General features: G+C 35.7%; 1 protein-coding gene across 1 annotated transcript; it reads right to left on the bottom strand.

The window, feature by feature from the left end:
• Nucleotides 1-1,627: 1,627 nt before the first annotated feature.
• On the bottom strand, nt 1,628-18,304 carry LOC111051844 (leucine carboxyl methyltransferase 1). The gene is made up of 5 exons (XM_022338415.2): nt 17,820-18,304; nt 16,423-16,606; nt 11,511-11,752; nt 7,303-7,412; nt 1,628-5,924 (listed from the first exon to the last, which is right to left on the bottom strand). Exons 1-5 carry the CDS (start codon nt 18,015-18,017, stop codon nt 5,726-5,728), a joined length of 933 nt encoding a protein of 310 aa, XP_022194107.2. The 5' UTR covers nt 18,018-18,304; the 3' UTR covers nt 1,628-5,725.
• Between the last annotated feature and the right edge of the window lie 4,183 nt (nt 18,305-22,487).

The following is a 22,487-nucleotide window of genomic DNA, read 5'->3' as shown; positions in this document are numbered from 1 at the left end:
ATGTTTTTTAATGGTTTTGGTTTGAAGTGTAGCAAAGCCTATAACCAGGACTCCTGGTTATAAAGGACCGATGAATATAGGAGGTCCTGCTATCCCGCTATAACCGATAAGGCGAGCCACTGACTACATTTCACTTGACATTTTCGTCTGACAGGCGAACAACTGACCTGCCAGAGAACACGTCGAAAGCGACTGGCGCTAACGTTCAGATTATTCAGTAAAAAATGTTACGGTACCTACGTTAGGGTAAAGTCACACCAGGCCAGACACGACACAAACATACACTGCGCATATACAACTTACTGGTGTCACATGGTCTCACCTACTTCAATGCTAAAGCCTTCCCTCTCGGTCTGAGAGTTCATTATGTCTGTTCGTGTCCGGCTTAAGGTGCGTACAGACTTTCGCTCTGCTCCGCAACCGAACGTCACTCCAGCAGAGCGATTGATGATCGACCGGGGAGCAAGAGTGGTTCGACCGGGGAACGCGAGAAGATCTAACATCTTCCGTAACGTTCATGATGGGTGCGACTGCAGAGCGGGGGCGGAGCGACTGCGGTACGATGGAGGAACGGTGCGGGTTGGAAGCGCGTATATGTGTACGCAGCTTTAGTGTTACTTCTGGCCTGACCATTTTAGTTCACCGTTTTTCAAAAAATTGGAGCATCAGAAGTAAGCAATATTGGTTTTCAGAGATCAAATTATTTTTGGTGAGGTAAGTTACTTTTATGATTGTATCTTGATACATTTTTCAAGAATTTTTGACATTGTAACAAATTAAGAAATTGGCCTATTGTTAGAAAAAATAGTTTTTTGGCCCCGATTTACAGTTTGGAATCAACTTAGATGTTTTAAAAGCACTTTGGAACGATTCATCTCAATGCTAAGTTTAATCTAGGCTAGATTATGAAAAGGCAGTGTCAGTGTGTCTAGGTTATTTTAGAAAACTCTTATTAGAAATCCAACCTAGTTAGAAATTGTTGGGGCAGATCGGCCTATTCAACCTGGCCGTGCGAGTATGAATAATTCTACTAGAACTTATGGCAATTATATATTTTCACTGTTAACTGTTGTGTGCGAATCCAGCTTTAATTAATTAACTTGAAGACAGTCTCCACAGCATGATCCTCTTATGTTATTTCCGGCGCACTTTGTGCCGCGATGGATTCAGCCAAGTTTTTTCCCAACTGCCAACAAATATTGATTAAAATTATTGCTCGTCTTTTTGATCTTTTGGGCATTGGTTACGTCCTCAGATTGGGTGAATGCTCAAATAGGAACATTTTGCTTATTAGGTGGACTTCCTGAGATTTCCTTTATAACAGCCCACGGTTTTCTTGGATTATTAATAGTCACTTTCATTACTAGTCATGGCTTAATTTGGGTCTTTTGCTGAAAGCTTAATTATGGAGGTATTAGATTTAATTATGTTCTGAAAGAATGTAGTGAATTGATCAGCAGTCTTATCAACATCTTAGTTTGTTCAATGACGCTGTCCCAATTTCGACTGATAATTAGATTTAGTAATTTCAATCCAGCCTATTTTTGATCAAATTGATCAAAATTGGAAGGTTTGGGTGAGTTGTTAGAAATTAGATTCAAATAATGGTTATAGAAAAAAAACTTGATCACATTGAATAAGTTCTTTATTACATTAATATTACAGTTGAAAATACTTTGCATCTGATCAGTAAAATGGGTCGAATATTAATAGAAAACTGCTACCATTTTCATCACAATATCTATATTTTGTAGATTAAAAACCTTTTAGAGAAAAAATTATTCAAGAGTTCCCATTTCAGTCATACAGATTACCATATCACATACACCATAAATTAATATGTCATACTTAACCCAAATTTTTGTTAAAAGAAAGTACAAACTGACAAAAATGGGAGATTATGTGTTAAAGGGATTACCGTATATAAAAATATTAACTAAATATTACACAAAAATTATTGTCTAATCAAAATACTTTTTGGAGACCTAAAATCAATCAGTATCAGTTAAATGGACTGATGCAATTGTTCTTGATTCTAGCTTCTAGTCATTTCAGTCTTGTTTACTACAGAATATCCGAATATATCATCATGGAATACATTCATGAATAGCTTTTCATCTGCATTCCATAATCAGTTGAATAATTGAGAAGTTTTGAAAAATCATAATAATGATTAATACTTTAAAACATCAGGTATTAAACATTACCAATTGATAAAGATAAAATGAACTGTTTTACTCATAAAGTAATGTTCAATCTCTTTTCAGAATGAAAAACTGTGGTAGTATGGATATCATAGTATTTCAAAGGCTCAATATTATCAGTCCTTTTAGTTTACCTTCCAAGGAAAATCCGATCAATTCCCATGATTTAGAGGAGGTATATTTGATATTTTAAGAGTGGTAAGAAATTGTGTAATGGAGAATGCTGCCCTATTTTACTTGACAGTGAGTGGGTTTACGTGACATTCATAATCTTCTGAATGATGTGATGGATACCAAGTCCAAAAAAATGTAAGGACGTGTAAGTAATTTAGAGATGGTTCAATTTCTGCGAAACAAGAAGACAATTCAACATTTTTCACTACAATAATAATTTGGGGTAACAACTACGAAATATTTATAGGGTATGACATTCACAAGGTTAATTGTCTCTGGATAGTGCAATATCAATTTCTATATTATAATTATATCCATATAAAAATACACAATTATGAGACTTTCAAGAGTTTGATGTGTTCAATTAATTACATCAGAAAAGTACAGAATTTTTTTTTTGGATTATTTTAAACTAGAAACATTAGATGCAAATAAGACGGCAGTTACCTTATTAATAAAATGTATATAAGCGATAATGAAAATCAACTAAGAAACTATTTTTTAATATCTCAATTGTAAATAATATGAAGTGAAGTGCAATTCATTAGAATAGTAAATGTTATAAAAGTTGGAGAGCCTGTTGTAAATGTAAGGGAATAATGTAAATAAAAATCAAGAATTCACTCATAAATAGCTATTTTGTTTAATCCGCTTATCTTGTATGATTTATATACCTGCACTCTCATGAAATTTTTTGGAAAAATAAATAATATCATCACCACATAATAATGAAGAGAGATCAGAGATGAGATACAAAAAGTTAACGGAAATATTCAAAATCGCCTCTGTTTTCATTAAACTTTCAAATGAGCAAGGTTTTGTGTTTGCAGTTGTAAAATGCTGTAGCAGATATTTGCAAAAATCACTATTTGATTATTCTTTTCCTGACGATTCAAGTTACATCACATTTAAAAACAATAACATGAAAGTTAAACTGTTGATTCAATTGCTTGAGGCAAAATGGATAGTAGATTAATTAAATCCAAACTGCAGCACAAAACGCAACAACAAAATAATCGTATTATGCAATGATTTCTGGAAAAGTCATATTGAAAATTCAAAGGAACTTAAAAATAAAACATCTAAAATTTAAATTTAATGAAAAACATTATTCATTTTTCTTATTAGGTTAAATATTTCGGTATGCCTGTAAACAAGAAATGAAGATATGAAAAATATACAATAATAGCAAATCTTGTCATGATTTCATGTAGCTGTAACAAATAAAGTTTTGAAAAAAAAATTGTTGAATGGGAATTGATATTGAGAAATTTCTCCATAATTGAAAAACACAGTTTTATTTTTGTCACATTCACTTTTATTAGATTTGTATACAGGACTGAAGTTTCGTGTTGAAACCAACGCATCTTCAGCTGTATCTAATACTTCAATCCTGTATACAAATCTAATAAATGTGGATATGACAAAAAAACTGTGTTTTTTCAAAAAATGTTTTTTCGTAGAAAAGGAAAAATCAAGCCAACTTGAGCGATTCAACAGTACAAAAACAAAATTTAAAATCATAGACTGGCTATGATTTTATGTAAAGTTTTCATGTTTTACATAAATCCAATCACAAGAAATTAGTGATTCAACGCGGTTTTAGCCAGATGAAAATCCTTTAGGTTTTATCCGTTAAACGGCCGATAAACAAGTAGCAAATCGAATCTTGAATAGCTAAAAGTATCTGTAAGTAGTATGAATAACTATATCAATGATAGAAACGCCAAGTAATCACTGGAGTTCAAAGATCCTAGATTTGATAAGGTCATAATATTTCTCTTTCTACAAATATCTGTAGAAACAAACAATCGTCTGAGCTGAAATGCAATACAAGTATATCAAAGAAACATTCAATGTGAGGAAACTATATTTTTAATCTGGTTTCCAACAGAGCAAAAACACTCATACATCAAATGTTAAATTAATTGTGCTTTAAAACAATTTTCTAAACAAAACCTTAAATTTTATTCGATAACATTTAAATTTGATAAACATTACAAATATTAATTAAAATAACGTTGTATAATATAATATTTAGAAAAAGGGAATTATCACAGAAACATGAAATTAGGAGATAGATTAACAAGGACTACACCCAAGGATTAAAATATTATCTTTACAAATCAAGATATCTATCTACATATTTAAAACATGAGCCATGAATTTTCACAGAGAAAATTATTTAGACTGATTGAAAATAAAAAATCCAACTCTATTGTTATTGGACAATAATAATTAAAAGCTTGGCCAAAGTTATTGATTCATTGTAATTAATAAACCGCGATTACTCGCGCTATGAGAATTGAATGAATTCTGATGCTGTTGAAGAAAGTGCTTGAACTTTAGAAAGAGCAAAAGACTTTCTAGATATAAAAATTCGGTTGAGTGTTTCGATTGGACTGCTCAGCTCACATCGGCCTTGGTTGTGGCCGGCCGGCCGGTCTGACGAGTGCACCGAACCGCACACAAACAAACACTAATAATCCATATAAAATGACATGAATTTCAAGAATATCTGTTTCACCAACTATAAATTAATACTATTTTAATATGGACTTGGATTCATGGATTCGAATCAACCTTATCAGCAAGATTATAACTACCTTGACTCGGAGATTGCTCAACTAAACAATTAGGACTATAACTCATATCTATAAAAATAATCACTGAAATAATGAGCAATACTGAATTTTAATTCTCATCAATATTTTCCGTAGCGCGAGTGTTAGCGGGAACATAATATCATTAACTTACTGATAGTTGATTGCTGAATGAAGTTATTAGAATATTTTACATTTAGATTTAATATAAGATTTTCTCGATTTTTTACACTAGAATGATAATAACATTGAGATATCAGTTATAAGTATATATCAAAGCGCACAATACGTACACAATTAATATGACTTATTTAAAAGCTTTTAACAAAACATAATAAAAGTTTTGTTTCACATCGAACTGTCAAAATGAATGGGAAGTATTCATGTTATTCAAAAGCTATGCTGACATTTCAAAGTAAATCTCACTAGAATTTGAAAATGTTCAAGTTCTTTTGTACAAATATAATGGAAGTACAGTAATTAAAACAGTGAAAATATTTTGTGACTAAAATAACAACTGAAATCAATCACAAACAAGTCACATATACTGTTATTATGTACAAGGGGTTGAAGCAGTATTTGATGCACGGGTATTACAAATTATACACATAATTTGCTGCATGCAGGTGGGGGCGAATTCAATACAATCCATTAGTATTACAGTAATAACGACAAGAATAATTAAATTGACAGGGCCTGGAAATGAGGCAAAAAGCCTTGTCCATGTCCATGGCCCTCTGGTTGCTATGTTATGTCCAAGTCAGCGAACAGCTGGCCTTTCCAGCCGATGCTGATGCAGTAGTGTTGGAACAGTTGCATCAGCAGCTCATGCTCGTCCAGGAACTCGATCTTCTCGATTCGTTGTCTCTCGCTGGCAGGAATCGCGTCATACACTTGCACCATATTCCACGCTTTTGCGCCATCCCATTTTGCATCCAAAAACCTGAAAGTCACATTAAATCGATAATTAATGTGCTTACAATTTCGCATCTAAAAACCTGAAAGTGACATCATCAATGAGTTTACAATGCAAAACAACCATTCAAAACTAAATTAAACTGGGAACTTGTAGGATGGATATCAACTAACCTGTAAATGAAACATTAATTGACCGAGCGAAGTGAGGTTTTGGCATTTCTCTTAATGTTTAAATGTTGCGCATTTACGGCGAAACGCAGTAGTAGATTTTCATGAAATTTGACAGGTATGTTCCTTTTTTAATTGCGCGTCGACGTGAATACAAGGTTTTTTGGAAATTTTGCATTTCAAGGATAACATAAAAGGAAAAAGGAGCCTCCTTCATACGCCAATATTAGAGTAAAAATCAGACTATAGAGTTAATCAGCTGACAAGTGATTACACAGATGTGTGGAGAAGCCAGTCTATTGCTGTATTTCCATAAGGTCTATAGTTTCAATCAGGTACTTGTGGATGATATCTCAACCTGTATCAGTTTGTTGATGTAAAAGTTGTAAATATTATGTTGTATAGCCTATTAACCAGCTGAAATCATGTGTTATGAATGAAAGGAAAAACTTTAGTAATTGCATGCAATGTATTCTGTAGCTGACTAAGGGCCGATTTCCAAGCTCGGGATTTAGCTAAGTTCTAGACTTTAAACAGCTGGAGTCAGAAAATTGGCTTTCCGAAAAGGGGCGTGGTTGTAGTTTCTATGATAATATTTATTTTCTCATTTCTATCATTGGAAACGTTTTTCCTTGAAGAAATGAAACATTCCTAAATAATTTGAAATAGCTAAAACTTCACTCTTTATTTTATTTTGTGTTCAATTTTCTAGTTTTTCGAAATTTAATTTAAACGTGGATTACGACTACGCCCCGTTTCGGAAAGCCAAGATTTTGACTCCAGCTGTTTAAAGTCTAGAAGTTGGCTAATCCCCGAGCTTGGAAACCTGCCCTAAATGATAGATAAATAAATAAATGTTTCTTATGCACTTTCAATGTTATTTTTATATTTTGAGAAAGGACGAAGGAGTGAGTCAATTTTGTTGTCCAACGAACTTGACCTGTAAAAAGGTTCGAAGAATACTTGTTCAAAATTTGAAGCTGATTGATCAATTCTCTCTAAATCTATTGTAGAACAAACAGACGGACAACGACTTTGACCTTTAGTAAGTCAAAAATTGATAACTCGCTAATGCTCGTTCAATAACAATAGATTGCATTGATTATAAATGTATATAATTATTGTACATTAAACATAGAATTATTTGAATAAAAATTTTTATTTCCATTTATATAAATAAACCAATTTAAGTTCTAGATTAAGTTTAAGTTTTGGACTATGAGTTTAAATTTTACCTATGTGTTTGAGTTTGCAAATTTTGGCACGCATCTACGCCTGCTAGAGGGCAGCCTCTGGCACGAAGATTGTTCAGCATTACTGAACCAAACTTATCATCCATATTTACCTGAAAACGAGTCATTAAAATGAATTCAACTGGAAGGAAAATACATTAAGCCAAAAGAGGAAGGAAACTGAGAAGAAAACGGCGAGGGTCATGAAATATTATATGCACATTGATCAAATAGCTAAATTACATCACCTCTACCAACCGAGGTCAACTCGAACTAGTAAATCAATTGGAACTTGGATGTCAAATTCATGATTAGAAGTAGAATTAAGTCAGAAACACCTCGAATTTAGTCAAAAAGTGCTCTAACGTCTTCTGTGTGATGTCTTTGTAAGAATGACTGAGGGCAATATGCTCCATCTAAGTTCAACACTAATCTATGTTTACTTGTTGGTATGGTTGCATCTATTATAATGTGTTTGAACTGATAGTTGATCTACCGTATCTCCGTTTAAACCGAGTTGGTGCATACCGGTACGGGCCTTGGAGTCTTATTAGCCGCTGTCACACTCATTAGCGATCTTCGGTACCATCATTTTGATGATAGACATTCTGATATGAGGGAAGATGAAGGCAACAGTCGTATAATTATAGTGAATGAGCAGAGAACAGACGCCTGTGGCACTGTGCGCTATAAGCTCAGTAAGGATCAATGGTCCGCTTGCCTCAGATGCAACAGATGTCAGTCCACGCAACCATGTCCGTCAGCATGGGTATGAGGGTATCAGAGTCATACCCATGAGAGTTGGTGGAGCTTTGAGTCGAACATCGTACTCAACAATTTGTTGAAAAACCACAATACACCCACAGCATCCCTGCTTGTCGTAAGAGGCGACTAAAAGGGACCCTCTTTCCAAAGCCCTCCTTTTCCTTCTTAATATGCTTTGGAACTTTTCATTTCTAGAATGGCACTTTTTCATTGCTAAGCTTTGTGCCATTCTTTCTTTCTTTTTCTATCTGTAGACCTTCCTTGGCCATATTCTTACTGGTTCTCAGGCCAACGCAAGGTGTGATGTGGACCGTGATGATGGGTGGTGCTTTTTATGATGTATCTAACGATGCCTGCAGAATACCAGGCGCCCTCCTGTAGTACTAAGCCTTGCCTAGACATGCGGGGCTCTGGCAGGCAACTCCAGAAGTTCAAACCTATCGAGATCTGCCCCATCAAGGAGGTTCCTCAATCTGAAATTAGTGCTTCAGGAACACAGGAGGTTTCGTTGCACTATTATGTAGAGGCTATCAACATTGAGAAGGCTTCTACTGATCACGACATGGATGACGTAAGCTCAATCACACCATCCCAACTGAAGAGGGAGGATGCTTCTCAGAAGTCCAGAAAAGTAAGAATATGGAGGAATGCCTGAGGATGCAATAGAGCAGCCGAGCAGTTTGTGGGTGGAGAGACCAAACCTCACCATTACTCAAAGAAAGGCGGCCATTCAGGCAAAACTTCTTGGGGGAGGTGAGGCTTTTGACCCTGCAAAGTTTCGGAGTGGCAAAAAGAAAAAATCCAAGAGACCAGAGATGGGTGAAACCCCAGGCACAAATGTGGGTCAAGAGGCTGAGTCAAGGGAGGCCAGGTGACCAAAATGCGATCCTCCGACTACCTTTGACAATTAAAAAATTAATTTCAATTATTTCTGAGAAACTTTCTCGCTTTCACCACCCACTTATCTTTTGAAACAGAAACGTTTCTAGCATGTCGAAAATTTCATGTTTTCTGCTCGAAATGTCTCGACATTGACGAACATGATCATTAATTTAAAAAATAACTTACTATAGAGGTGCAGTAGGTGAGTGCGTAGTTGGGGTAAGTGCGGACTCGCGCCTTAAAATGAATAAATATCAATGTATTCCATTTTAGTGAAGTAGACATGTTAGTTTTAACCCTTTACAAAATTCCTCAACTTGTTTTCAGCTTATAAATTATTATTTGTGTGAGTGATGTATCTTGGAAAATACCTCTACATTTTCACTCAGGGTCAAAGTTGGTAGAAGTTTTATCATCAATTTTTTAAACACCTCTTAAGAGTGTTTTTTCTTTCAAAAAAAGGGTTTTATATAAGAAAAATTGTGCGGTTTCTCATCGTATATTTTATTTTGGTCTATCTTATCAGATAATGTCATCAAGCCCGAGTCCGCAATTACCCCAGAGAATTTGCATGTTGGGGTAAGTGCAGACCACTGAAATGGGGTAAATGCGCACCATGCGCATTATATCCAAAACTTTTACTGCTGGAATATTGCAATGTAAGTAAATACTTTTTCTGTGCTTGTATTGGTTCATCACCAGCTCAATTTGTAAGGAGGAGAAAAGTCGCTTCACGAGCAGAGGTCATTACTACTAAAGAGGTTGTGGAAAGACTTGAAGAGGTGGAAATGAAACAGAAAGAACAGGTAAAAGAAGCTAAGCGCAAAGCAAAAGAAATGAAGGGAAATGAAAAAGAAAAACAAAGAGAAGACAGATAAGACAGGTAAGAAGGCAAAATTTGTCCAAACAAAAAAAGGACAGGGCAATAAAAACACAAAAGATAGCGGTTCCGAAGAAGACATTACCGGTATTCGTAATTTGACAGATTCATCAGATGATGAAGACTACTTGAAGACCATACTACAAAATGAAGAATTTGACAAGGTAACTAATGCTTTGAGCATTGGAGCTGATGAGTGGAGAGTGCAGGACTGGGTTCTCATGAAATTCCCTTTGAAAGCCAGTGTTAAATATTTCATTGGACAAATAGAGAGGAAGAATGAGTATGGAGAGCCCTGTGTAAGGTTTTTGAGAAAAATATTAGGAATATCGATGTTGAAATGTTGAATAAATGTTGAAATATCGATAGACTGACGACGTTACCGACATCAATGAAGACCAGATCATAACTGTCATTCCCAGTCCATCACTAGGAAGAAGAGGAGAGATGATCTTCAGTGTTGGATTGCCTCAATACAACCTCCAATAGAGTGCGACAACAATGAGTGTAAATAGTGTAAATACACTGATTAATTTTAGAGAAGAAATAAAAGCACGATTAATAATTTTTATGAGAATGACAAAATAATATGAAAAAGACAATCAACAATTAAAAAATTAAGAAACTAATGAAATTTGAGGCTCAACACACTCTCCATTGATATTTTTGAGGTAAGTTATCAATAGTGATGTTTTTGTTACAAGAAATATGATTTTAAGAGCATATTCTAGAACTTTTTGGGGTAAGGTATTTTGGGGGCACCCAACATGGTCGCACAAAAAAGTTTATATCTCCCGAACAAAAAAAATGCAATCTGCAAATTTTATTTTAAAGCTTAAAAACGGCTCTTTCTGCACATGCCCAACTCGCTTTGATAGTGCTATTCAAAGGCGAAACAACAGTCGGGTACGCACTTACCCCAACTGGTGGGGTACACCATGTGTAGACTTTGCTTCTTTTTTTCTATTTTTTTTGGAGATAATATTAGTGAAACTAGTACTTGGAGTTGATAGAGAACTCTTCAAAGAATATTTTGGTATAAGTTTGGTGGCTTTTACTCATAAAACCATTTCAGAAAAAATTATCAAAAGTCAACTTTTTTAAATGTGGTCCGCACTTACCCCACTTCACATAGGTCAGATAAAAATGATCCAGGCCCAATAAAAAGGAGGCATTCTCCCCGTTATTCTGATATAAAATTCTTATGCCTTAAGACGCTCCATGATTCTGAGAGAAATGATATTCAGAAGAAGAAGAAGAAGAACATATTTTTGCGATGTTTCCAATTTAATCGAAAAAGTCGAATTTCTTTTTAATCCTTCAACCCTAAAACTTCATTAGCACTACTGGGATATCATGAATGATCTACATCCAATTTTTACGTTAAATTGGAGATTTGAAAAAGTTGCAATTTTACACGATTTGCCAACCCTGTAATTTCTTTGAATGGAGAGTCAAGTCTCAACTTATTTTACACAGACTATAGTGCCGTCTCGGTATAGTAACTGCTCGAGACAGCCCCACATTACATGCTGCTATATCGTCACCTAGTTATTTTGGTCCCATCATAGATAGAAATCATGAAATACTCGGTTCTCCAAATTTGTATATATCCTCTAACCTCAGTTCACCAATATTATATAGATCATATAACTATATTATTTATATTATATAACCAACTCACTTGTTCATAATTGATGTACAGTGCAAGCGGAAATTTCGACGAAATCCAGGACAGTAGACGCAGAGTGAACGTAGATTCGATGTAGACTAGAACGCATTCTGATATGAACAACGTTGGCAGCTCAGTGTTGATTTCTGACTGCATGAGTTTTTGCTCGACTTCTGCCAGATTGCGAAGATCGACGCCGACCAAGTGATAGTTGCCGGCGTGCATGTCCGTCGCGCTCAGTCTCACTTCTCCATCTGCCAACAATCAAATATGTACTGATCTCGGTGGCAAGGCATGTGTTTTAAAATGGTCACGTTCAGATTAGTGTCGAATACTCTGAGACTGAAAGACAAGACGACACATCATGCTTGTCGGCAAGCGACTGGTGCATCGATTATCCACAATAAAGTAAGAATAGGAGTTTAAGCAGAGTGTAGACTGTGCACATTTTAGATTGCAGCATTATGAAGTACAGTGCTGCCAGATTTCATATAGTGAGATCCACGTTATAATGACAGTATTTTATCAACTTTGGTTTTGCTATCCTTGTCTATCATTTGACAAAGCCGGTGGTACTATCCTTTTCTAGGTCTACAACGATGCCAATTATGTTTTTGACAGTGTAGAAATAGAATAATTTAATGCAGAGAATCGGCATAGCTAATTTTCTATCTTTATCCACTGCCATTATAACGTGGACCTCACTATAGAAGCCACAAAGCTAATTGTGTTTATTGAATATTCAATACAAAGTGGTACTTGGGAAACGGAAAATCGCAAACTAATCAGAAATTTGGCTATTTGCTATGTGAATTTATGCCGAATACAGTAGTCATGTACGGGAAATTACCACTTTTAAGTGATGCAATTTTCATTAATGATCTGATGATGCTATCAGAAAAATTTATCTTTACTATTTACAAAACATGCCTCTACACTTACAAAACTTTGTTGACTTCATAAAACACTACGAGAGTTTGATGCACATACCACAGACGTGTGTTTTTCAATAATACCTATTACCATAATCAGACATCACATTCAAATAAATGTGATTATATGGGTAACCACGGTACACCAAGTTGTTAGATAAGGTAGGGAACAAGTGCCTGAGAGCAACCTTAGAAGCTCTGACTGAATAAGCCTCATCTTGTTGAAACCACCCGATTTTACTTTCCTTGCCCTATTACCAAAGGTAAGGAAAGTATTGCTTTCCAAAAAAAATTAAGGTACCCTAATTTCAAGTTTTCTATACGTTTCAAGGTCCCCTGAGTCCAAAAACATGATTTTTGGGTGTTGGTCTGTGTGTGTGTGTGTGTGTGTGTGTGTGTGTGTGGTGTGTGTGTGTGTGTGTGTGTGTGTGTGTGTGTGTGTGTGTGTATGTGAACACGATAACTCCATTCCTAATCAACCGATTGACTTGAAATTTTAAACTTAAGGTCCTTATACCATGAGGATTTGACAATAAGAAATTCAATAGAATTGAATCCAAAATGACGGAAAAAATGCCGGATAATCACTAAAAAACAATGTTTTTCACGGTTTTCTCGAAAACAGCTCTAACAATTTTCTTCAAATGTATACCATGGATAGCTATTTATAAGCCCTATCAACTGACATGAGTCTCATTTCTGGGAAAATTGCAGGAGCTCCGTAATATTCTTGAGAAAAATGTTTTTACGATTTTCTCAAAAATGACGACCGATTTTTTTCAAATTCATACCCTGTATAGTTATTTATCAGCTCTATCAACTGGCATGAGTCTCCTTTCTGGGAAACTAATGGGGGTCCACCCTATCCTTGAGAAATGAACTTTGTAACCTCCTTCTCGTGCATGAGCTAGGTAGGTAGAACAGTTCATAAAAAGAACACATAGACGAGATATTTCATCTGTAGAACAGCTATTTTGACGACTTTTTAAAAAATAATCGAATTTCACAATTTACACAAAGAAAAAAGTACTCTGAAAACAATATTATATATACACATAAATACAGAAGTCTGATCGTAGTTTCAAATATGTTGCCGCCAATCGTCATTATGTGAATTAATCTCGTTTAAGAATGGGGCTTACAGTTCAATGAGCAAGGAAAGTTGTGTGAGTGTACCACACCATATTTTTTCTTGTTAATCCTCTTTTTACAAGCCACAGAAACTATTTAATCATGTTTATTAACGCTCAGGCATCATTGTGACAGTTTACAAAATAATATGCATTCTCTTATAATACCTAGGAAATAGGCGAAGGCTATCAACCTTCTGTTCTGTCATGCACTACTTGATACGTGATGTCTTCACCTTTGACCAGAAGGGCTGGATCATCAAGCTGAAAATAGAACTGGAGGAAACATTTATTGAGACAGCAGTGTAATGCTGTCTAATTTGACAATCGATCCTCAACTTCCACACAACCTAAACAACACAGTTAACTATTTCTCAGTATTTTTTGACGCTCTATTTCAAATTTATAAGTTGAAATGAAGTGAATATAAAATATTATCCAATACCTCTTTATATTTTATTACTGCATAACATATTTCAACTCATGTAAGCCAATTTCAAATGTCATGGCACTCATGTATTTCATTTGAAAATGGCTCTCATGAGTTGAAACATTTTATGCAGTAATAAAATATGAAATGATACTGTACTGGTCACGTCTAAACTACTGGACTGATCAACTTGCAATTTTGCATATAGATTCTTAATAATTTTACGTGATAGATTATTATAACTACTCTAAATACTTTTGTTACCAAATATATCCTAGAGCCTGTTAGATTGAATTCTCCAATTGGTTTTAATTTATTTAGTATCTATCGATTCAATGGATGATCAATTATTGATTCACAAGAAAATATGATAAGAGAATCCAAATCAAATAATATTCTAATCATGTTTAAAAAAAATCAGTGATTGGAACATTATTATGTCTTGAAATTATTTCAGATATCATTGACAATACGAAAACTGATGATTTGAAGCCGAAATTAGAAAAATAAATCAACAGTACAGATGTTTCATTATTATAATTGAAAAAGATCACCACTTGACAGCATTTTATTATTTGAATCCGCTAAGCGGTTCGCTGCACGGCGCGCTGCGCAGCGAAGTGCACGGTTAGCTGCGCTGTTCGAGGTTCGGTTCGGCATAAATAAACATTCCTTAATAATGAATATCGAAAAAAACCCCTCGTTTCGATAGAATCTATCAATACACGCACCGATAAAACGCCGTATCGATACACAATATTTATAAAACGCCACATCGATACACCAACCTGCATCATATCCATCACTAATACACCACTCATCTACTGGCTAAATTTCAACTCTGTCCTTAATTAGTTTACAATTATCTAGTTGACGGAAGTGTCAAAAAATTCCCGTATCTCGACAAAATTCCCGTACAATTCCCGCCCAAATGAAATTCACGTACAATTCCCGGATTTCCCGGTTTTCCCGCTGCGTGGACACCCTGTAGATGATTCTCTTATTTTTTTGAACTTTTATGTTGGTAAAAAATATTTAGTGTAGGTATATTGCATTAGGAGGTGGGCAGGATGTTTGAGATCAATTGCTGCTTCGATTAAAACTATCTGTAACTTATAATCCAGCTTCATCTCGATGGGCTGGATTTATTGAACTTTAAAACTCAGTGGTTTGAGTAATATAATTTAATTGATAAAAATGTTCTTCACATGTAAATGTTCTTTCACCTTTTGCGATTGAGTCGCTTTTTCCATTTAATTCGTGCGGTCAATCTATTTTGAAAAATATTTCACGTTAAAATATTGCCAAACAACTGATAAATGTCCGTTTCCCATGCCACACTCTGTATTTCACTAAAACTTCAATAGATCGCATATATTTTCCATCATTATGAAGGATAACCTTGAATATTCTTCTAAAATGAATGAATGCGCCACCAGAGAATTCCTAATAACGAAATTAGTGGTATGGGGAGGAGCGTATGATGTTTTCATGAATAAAATTTTTACATTTCAAAAAATGATAATAAAAGCAATTCTTAATAAGCCAAGGGCTTTTTCTAGTAGTGAAACATTTGCCGAATTTAAAGTGATGACAGTACGTCAAATTTATATAAAGAAACTTCTCTATTATGCATGGATGAGGAAGGAGGAATTTACAGTGAATAATAACGTTTCTATGTATAACCTGAGAGTTACATCTCATAACATTTATAATATTAATTATTCAGATGTGACAATTGTGCGAAGACAATTGGGGTATCTTAGCTCAAAAATAATAAATATAATGCCAAATGCATTGTCAGAATATCTTTCTAATAGGGGTAGACAGAGGATGGAACAGATAAATAAGTGGGTGATACAAAAATTTTTCTTCGACATCAGTCAAATATTATAATTACTAGTAATTTATTGTTAACTTTGATTTTTTGTAGCTTTGATTATTAGTAAATAAATTTTTATATTGTCTGAACAGCTGATACTCTCACTCAGCGGTCAGGGTTTTGCCCTTGCTGGGTGGTGCCATGTAATTTTAATTTATTTGTAAAATAGCATAATATATTATTATAATCTAGAATATTTCTTTTGTAAGTTTTTTATTTTGTATTTTGTTTTTATGGGCAATAAAGATGTTAAAAAAAAAATGACACATTAGAGATTGATCCCATTAGACTGAGGCATAGAATATGGCACATCAGAGCTGGCCTGGAGGACTTTTCAATTAAGTTAACAGCAGTTAACAAAATTATGCTGGGTGATGGCTCTCTGCTTTTCCGGTGTGTTCTCATGCCGGTGCTTAAAAACCAATGGTCACAGTAATTCCATTGAAAATCATGCACCCTATTACCTTATTTTTAAAATTTGGTGTGCATATTTTTCCATATATCATAATGCATAGAATGGTATTGTTTCTTGATTTTTTTTAATATTCACCTTCATTATGGATTTCATTGAGTAATGTTTTGTTCCTCTTTATGTAATAGCATTTTCTAGATGTAACGGCCGGGAAGTCCAATTCAATGTAGTTGGCAACTGATATCCTTTGCTCCTTCAACTGCCAGTACAATGTATCGAATCCAGCACCCAAGTTTACTATTTGACAAGCCGCTCCTGTTTTCTGTAAATTGAACGATGTAGGCTACACTATTTAGCAAGAAAACATTTAAAAAGGAGTTGTTTAGTGATATTGATATGAAAGTTCAGTTGCACTTGCGGTTTGTGAGTTTTAAACAAATCCTTTTTTGCTTGACAATAAATATTATTTGTCTACAAGCTTTGCTGTTAATTATTACAAAATGGTAACTTGGAAATAAATTGTAATGGAGACAGCTAATTGCAATTTTTCTTCTGTATAGTCCAGGCATTTCCAATAGAATGTTGCTCTAGGAAATTAGTAGTAAGACCAAAAAAAAAAAGATCAGAACCATAATGATTACTGTATGCTAAGTAATGTTTGAATTGCTGAAAACAGTTTACATAAATGCCTGTTCATATTTAGGTTTAATAAAACTAAACTTTGATTTTAAAAATAGCCCAAACGCTTGCAAGAGCTAGTAATGACTTTACAAGAACCTATAGGTACACACCCCTTGTCCTCATGATAGCAGTTATGATAGTTCAATAGTGTACACATAGGCTATATATATGGAATACCTAAACGTATGTGTAAATAAATGTAATGCACATAACTATAAGACACATTTGGAATACCTATCTATCAAATCAAGAGCCTAGTCCAAACCACATCAAGCGTTTTTCAGACGAGTCGGCAGGGCAGGAAGATCTCCGATTGGCTTGGAGTTTGGAATCAGCTAATCGGAGATCTTCGTACCCTGCTGACTCGTATGAGAAATGCCTAATGTGGCTTTGCCCTTAATCTAAAGCAGGCCATTCACTATCCGACAATTTGGTCCAACTACGTTGGGCCACCACGTTGGATATTTCACCACTCATGCTCCGGCTGGTTAATGAAACATCCCCTCTCACGTTCCAATTTGCCCTGCTCAGTTTTTGGTTATTTACAATTTTGTAACAAATAATAAATAGACTTTCCTTTCTACTTATTAGTTTTCACAACTTAGTGTAGCTGGAAATAAGTCTATTGAAAGGCTTATCGTAGCCGACGCGTTTCCAAATGTTAATCAATCTGTCCATTTTAAACCGGCGTACGGAAGTGTAGATTTAACATCAGAAAATACGACGGCTTTACGTCTATTGGCAAATTTCAAGCTACGCTATGTTGTGTGTGATGGTTATTATTATCTATTTTAAAGCTACTTTATTCTATAAAAAACAATGTTATAATGACAATTTCTAAAACATTATCTTACCTTTAGAAATTTATCAACTAGCATTCTAATTCCACGAGTACGGGCGAAATAGCCTTGATTGATCTCTGGGGCCTTTCTGTCGCCAGATTTCACAAACATATAAATATATTTATCATCCCAATAACCCAAATGTACAGCACATCTCTTGCACTCACTGGCATCATCGTTGGTTGATTGTACTCCTTCGTCAACTTCCATTGAAACAACAAATAATTATTTATACCAGTAACAGTAATTTGGAGTGATAAAAAAATTAAATTAATAATTAAAAAACAAAAACCACATATTCCAGTTTCGACTTCTCATGATGTCAACTCTTTCCATAGTCTACAATTCGAGCACTATAAACCGAAACTCTGGTTTTCTTTCCAGTCTTCTTGCAGCTTAAATCTGAAGCTCCGCTTCAGAAGATTGCATTGCAGATCGCAATTCCCAGAAGCAGAATGCTGGAGGGATGCAGAACTGCAGAATACAATCAGCTGATTAGCTACGTACAGGCAGCAAGTGTTTTCTGTTTCAAGGACAGAGGACTTGATCTATGAGAACTAAAATAGGGAAAAATTTGATAATATATGATATGAAAATGTATCATTATATATATATTATCTCATTTCCTTTTTCATGAGATGAAACTACAAGATTCGTTTCAAATTTGATATATCAAGCATTCAAAATCTATCTCTGGGCGCGTTGTCTTTTAACAAAACACATTTCATAAATAAAAATTTGCTCAAACAAAGAGTAGACAGTAAACTGACTGTTCGAAAAGTTGAGCTTTGAGTTTTCAATTTATGTTGTATTACCTTGTATTTTTAAATTAGCTATTTTTAAATAGTTATTTGTATATCTAGAGTGAAAAGTACCGCTTTTTCTCCCTGAGGGGAAAAGTTTGAAGCCCGAGGCGAAGTCGAGGCAACAATTTCCCTGAGGGAGAAAAAACATTTTTCACTTGTGATGTACACAACATTTTTCTCCAACTACATATTTTTATAGAAACTGCAAATCAAATAATTTTCATAACTCACGTTATTGGTGACAATGTTTTCTTTTTTAACATAACCTAAAACCTAAAAACCGGTCGTCTGGTTGTCACTGCTGATTGCGCTATCTACTTAGACCAGTTATTGAACTGTTCTAATGAACAGTTATAGAAGTTATAGAACAGTTCTATAACTGGTCTAAAGGTGCGTACAGACTTTTGCTCTGCTACGCAACCGAACGTCACTCCAGCAGAGCGTTTGATGATCGACCGGGGAACAACAGTGGTTCGACCGGGGAACGTGAGAAGATCTAAAGCTGTGTACACATATTCGCGCTTCCAACCAGCACCGAGCACGCGGCGACATGGCTGTTTTCCTGATGTCCTGAAGTTATCCCGCACGGTTCCAGTCTTCAAAAAGGGTGACCCTGAGTCTATGAACAACTATAGACCTATATCAATCATTCCTGTATTGGGTAAGGTGTTTGAGGTCCTAATGAAGGAGCAACTTGTGTTCCACTTCGAGAGGAATAATCTTTTTTCTGACGCACAGCATGGCTTTAGAAGTGGAAGGTCTACGTTTACAGCTGTCTCAGAGATGATTGATTTTGTTGTTAAAGCCTTTGAGGAGAGAGATCTTGTTCACCTGGTCCTTGCTGATCTGAGTAAGGCATTTGATTGCGTGCCTCATGGAATTCTTCTTGAGAAGCTTGCTGGGTATGGACTGGGTGGTGAGGTGCTTGTGACCCTCAGATCCTACTTGACTGGATGGAAGCAGATCATATCCATTGGAGGTGCTCTCTCACAGCCTATGCAGGTGGATCATGGTGTGCCACAGGGATCGGTGATGGGCCCACTACTCTTCCTGGTCATGATCAATGATCTTGGGCTTCTTGGACCGGTGCTGATGTTTGCGGATGACACCACAATTTACTCTAGGGGGCGGACGGTTGAACAAGCTGGCTTGCAGGCTTAGCAAGTTTTTGATGATGCCAAGCAGTGGTTTGAGAGAAACAGACTCTGCTTGAATGAGGGGAAGACTCAGCAACTGGTTTGTGGACTTCGCAGCCTTGCTGACTCTGCCCATAAATCAGTGGTGAAACTCCTGGGATTTGTCATTGACTCAAAATTGACATGGGCTGGCCATATTGATGGAGTTTGCACCAGGCTGGCACGAGTAATCTACTTGCTGCGTAGACTCAGAGCCCTTCTCAGCAGGAAATATATGGTGATGGTATACTTTGCCCTTTTCCATTCCCATCTGCTGTATGGACTTCTGCTGTGGGGGCATGCAGCGGGCTGCAAAAGTGTGCTGATGCTCCAGAAGAAAGCACTTCGAGTGATCACCTCAGCAGGGCATCGTGAGCACTGTAGGCCTATCTTCATTGACCTGGGCATCCTTACGGTCTTCAACCAGTACATACTGTTGAGTCTGTTGCATGTTAAGGACACCGAGGGCAGTCATGTGCTGAGGGCTGATCGTCATGTGCACGCTACAAGGAGGAGACTTGACATTGACATACCTCGCTGCAGAACCAACAAGAGAAAAGACTCCTTCCCAATATTTGCACTGCGCCTATACAATGACCTGCCTGCTGGTGTGAAGAACCTGCAGGGTATTGCTTTTAAAAACCGAGTTGAGATCTGGCTGAAGAGGAACCCATTCTACTCAGTCAATGAGTATTTTAATGCTTACAAGGACAATATAGTTTGACCTGTCATCTTACCATTCGACGCCATCTATCCAGTTCCCTGGTCATGGATGTAGAAGGAGGAATTAAGGAATTAAGGAACGCTCCTCCCTCGTACCGCCCTCGTACCACCGTCGAACCACAGTCGCACCGCCCACGCACCCATCATGAACGTTATGGAAGATGTTAGATCTTCTCGCGTTCCCCGGTCAAACCATTGTTGCTCCCCGGTCGATCATCAATCGCACTGCTGGAGTGACGTTTGGTTGCGGAGCAGAGCGAAAGTCTGTATGCACCTTTACATCTTCCGTAACGTTCATGATGGGTGCGACTGCCGAGCGGAGGCGGAGCTACTGCGGTACGATGGAGGAACGAGGGCAGTACAAGGGAGGAGCATTGGAATGGTTGGATGCGCGAATATGTGTACACAGCTTAAGGTAGTCTTATATCATACAAACATTCATAGGCTATTTCATGGAATCAAATTTACTTTCCTTGCCCTATTGCCATAGGTAAGGAAAGTATTGCTTTCCGAAAAAAATTAAAGTACCCCAATATCTAAATTTCAATACGTTTCAAGGTCCCCTGAGTCCAAAAAAGTGGTTTTTGGGTATTGGTCTGTATGTGTGTGTGTGTGTGTGTGTGTGTGTGTATGTGCGTCTGTGTACACGATAACAATTTACCTAACAATAGAAGTCGAATTTGGAATGTTGACAAGATGGCCGCCCTGAAAGCTGAACTTGGAATGCTGACGAGATGGCCAACTTGATTTGTTTTGTTATTCTAGATTATGGGTATTTATATTGAATAATTAAAAAGTCGTTTCATTATTATTTTGAAATTTTTCTGACACTATCATGAAGCTTGCTCAACTGGCAAATTTAAATTAAAGTAATCAACTGGCAAATTCAAAAGCTGTTTTCTAACTATAAACTGAAATGATGTACTATTAACTATGATAATAATATTAAAAATCTATCAAGAAACTGGATATTTTCTTGTTTTGGCTTCAAATATTATTAAAATAACTAGCAAATGGATGTATCCAAGCAATAATACTTTGTAGGTTTGAAGAATTTCAAAGCTTTCCCATACATGTTTAAGTCAATTGATATTAAAATTTATTTGCCAAATAAATTCACGGACATTTCTACAATCACAAAATAATAACAGTAATAAAGTTAACAAAAGTACAAAATTTTAGATGTATACAGTGGGCCTACAATATAATTAAGAAGATTATGTGAAAATATTAAGTAAAGTACCTAATAATGAAATTTTGGCTCTACTGGCAAAAGTAACACATGAGCGCCATTAGTGAGTTCATTTAAATAGTAATTATATAAAATTATGTACATGTACATGTACAAGAAAATAAGAGTACAAGTTGAAAGAGTTAAGTTCCTACTCAAGAAAATTAACAGAAATAGAATAAAATAAAGTATTTTTTAATAATAAATAATAATGATCATCATGTCTCATAGTTCACAAAACGCCAAGTGAAGCGCTGTCAGCATTCCAAGTTCAGAGCAAAGGTCGGCCATCTTTGTAAACATTTCAAATTTCACTTCTATCGTTAAGACGACTCTACACGATAACTCATCTCCCAATCAACGGAATGACTTGAAATTTAAAACGTAAGGTCCTTACAATGTAAGTATCCGACACGAACAATTTCGATCAAATGCGATTCAAGATGGCGGCTAAAATGGCGAAAATGTTGTCAATAACAAGGTTTTTGCGATTTTCTCGAAAACGGCTCCAATGATTTTGATTAAAGTTATACCCAAAATAGTCATCGATAAGTTCTATCAACTGCCACAAGTCACATATCTGTAAAAATTCCAGAAGCTCCGCCCCATCTATGCAAAGTTTGATTTTAGATTCTCAATTATCAGGCTTCAGATGCAATTTAAACAAAAAATTTCGAGTGGAAAAGATTGAGCATGAAAATCTCTTCAATTAATGTTCAGTAACATGTTCACCTAAAATTGAAAA

Source organism: Nilaparvata lugens, chromosome 1 (genome assembly GCF_014356525.2).
Source record: "Nilaparvata lugens isolate BPH chromosome 1, ASM1435652v1, whole genome shotgun sequence".
Lineage (NCBI taxonomy): Eukaryota > Metazoa > Arthropoda > Insecta > Hemiptera > Delphacidae > Nilaparvata > Nilaparvata lugens.
Note: the sequence above shows the minus strand (reverse complement) of the source record. Positions and strands in the feature narration are given on the sequence as shown.

Coding starts and splice junctions, on each gene's coding strand:
- LOC111051844 (XM_022338415.2), bottom strand. CDS start 18,017: ATGGAAGTTGACGAAGGAGTACAATCAACCAACGATGATGCCAGTGAG. Junction 16,607..17,819: donor TAGTTGATAAATTTCTAAAG/GTAAGATAATGT, acceptor TTCAATTTACAG/AAAACAGGAGCGGCTTGTCA. Junction 5,925..7,302: donor TTGCAAACTCAAACACATAG/GTAAAATTTAAA, acceptor TGTGACTTTCAG/GTTTTTGGATGCAAAATGGG.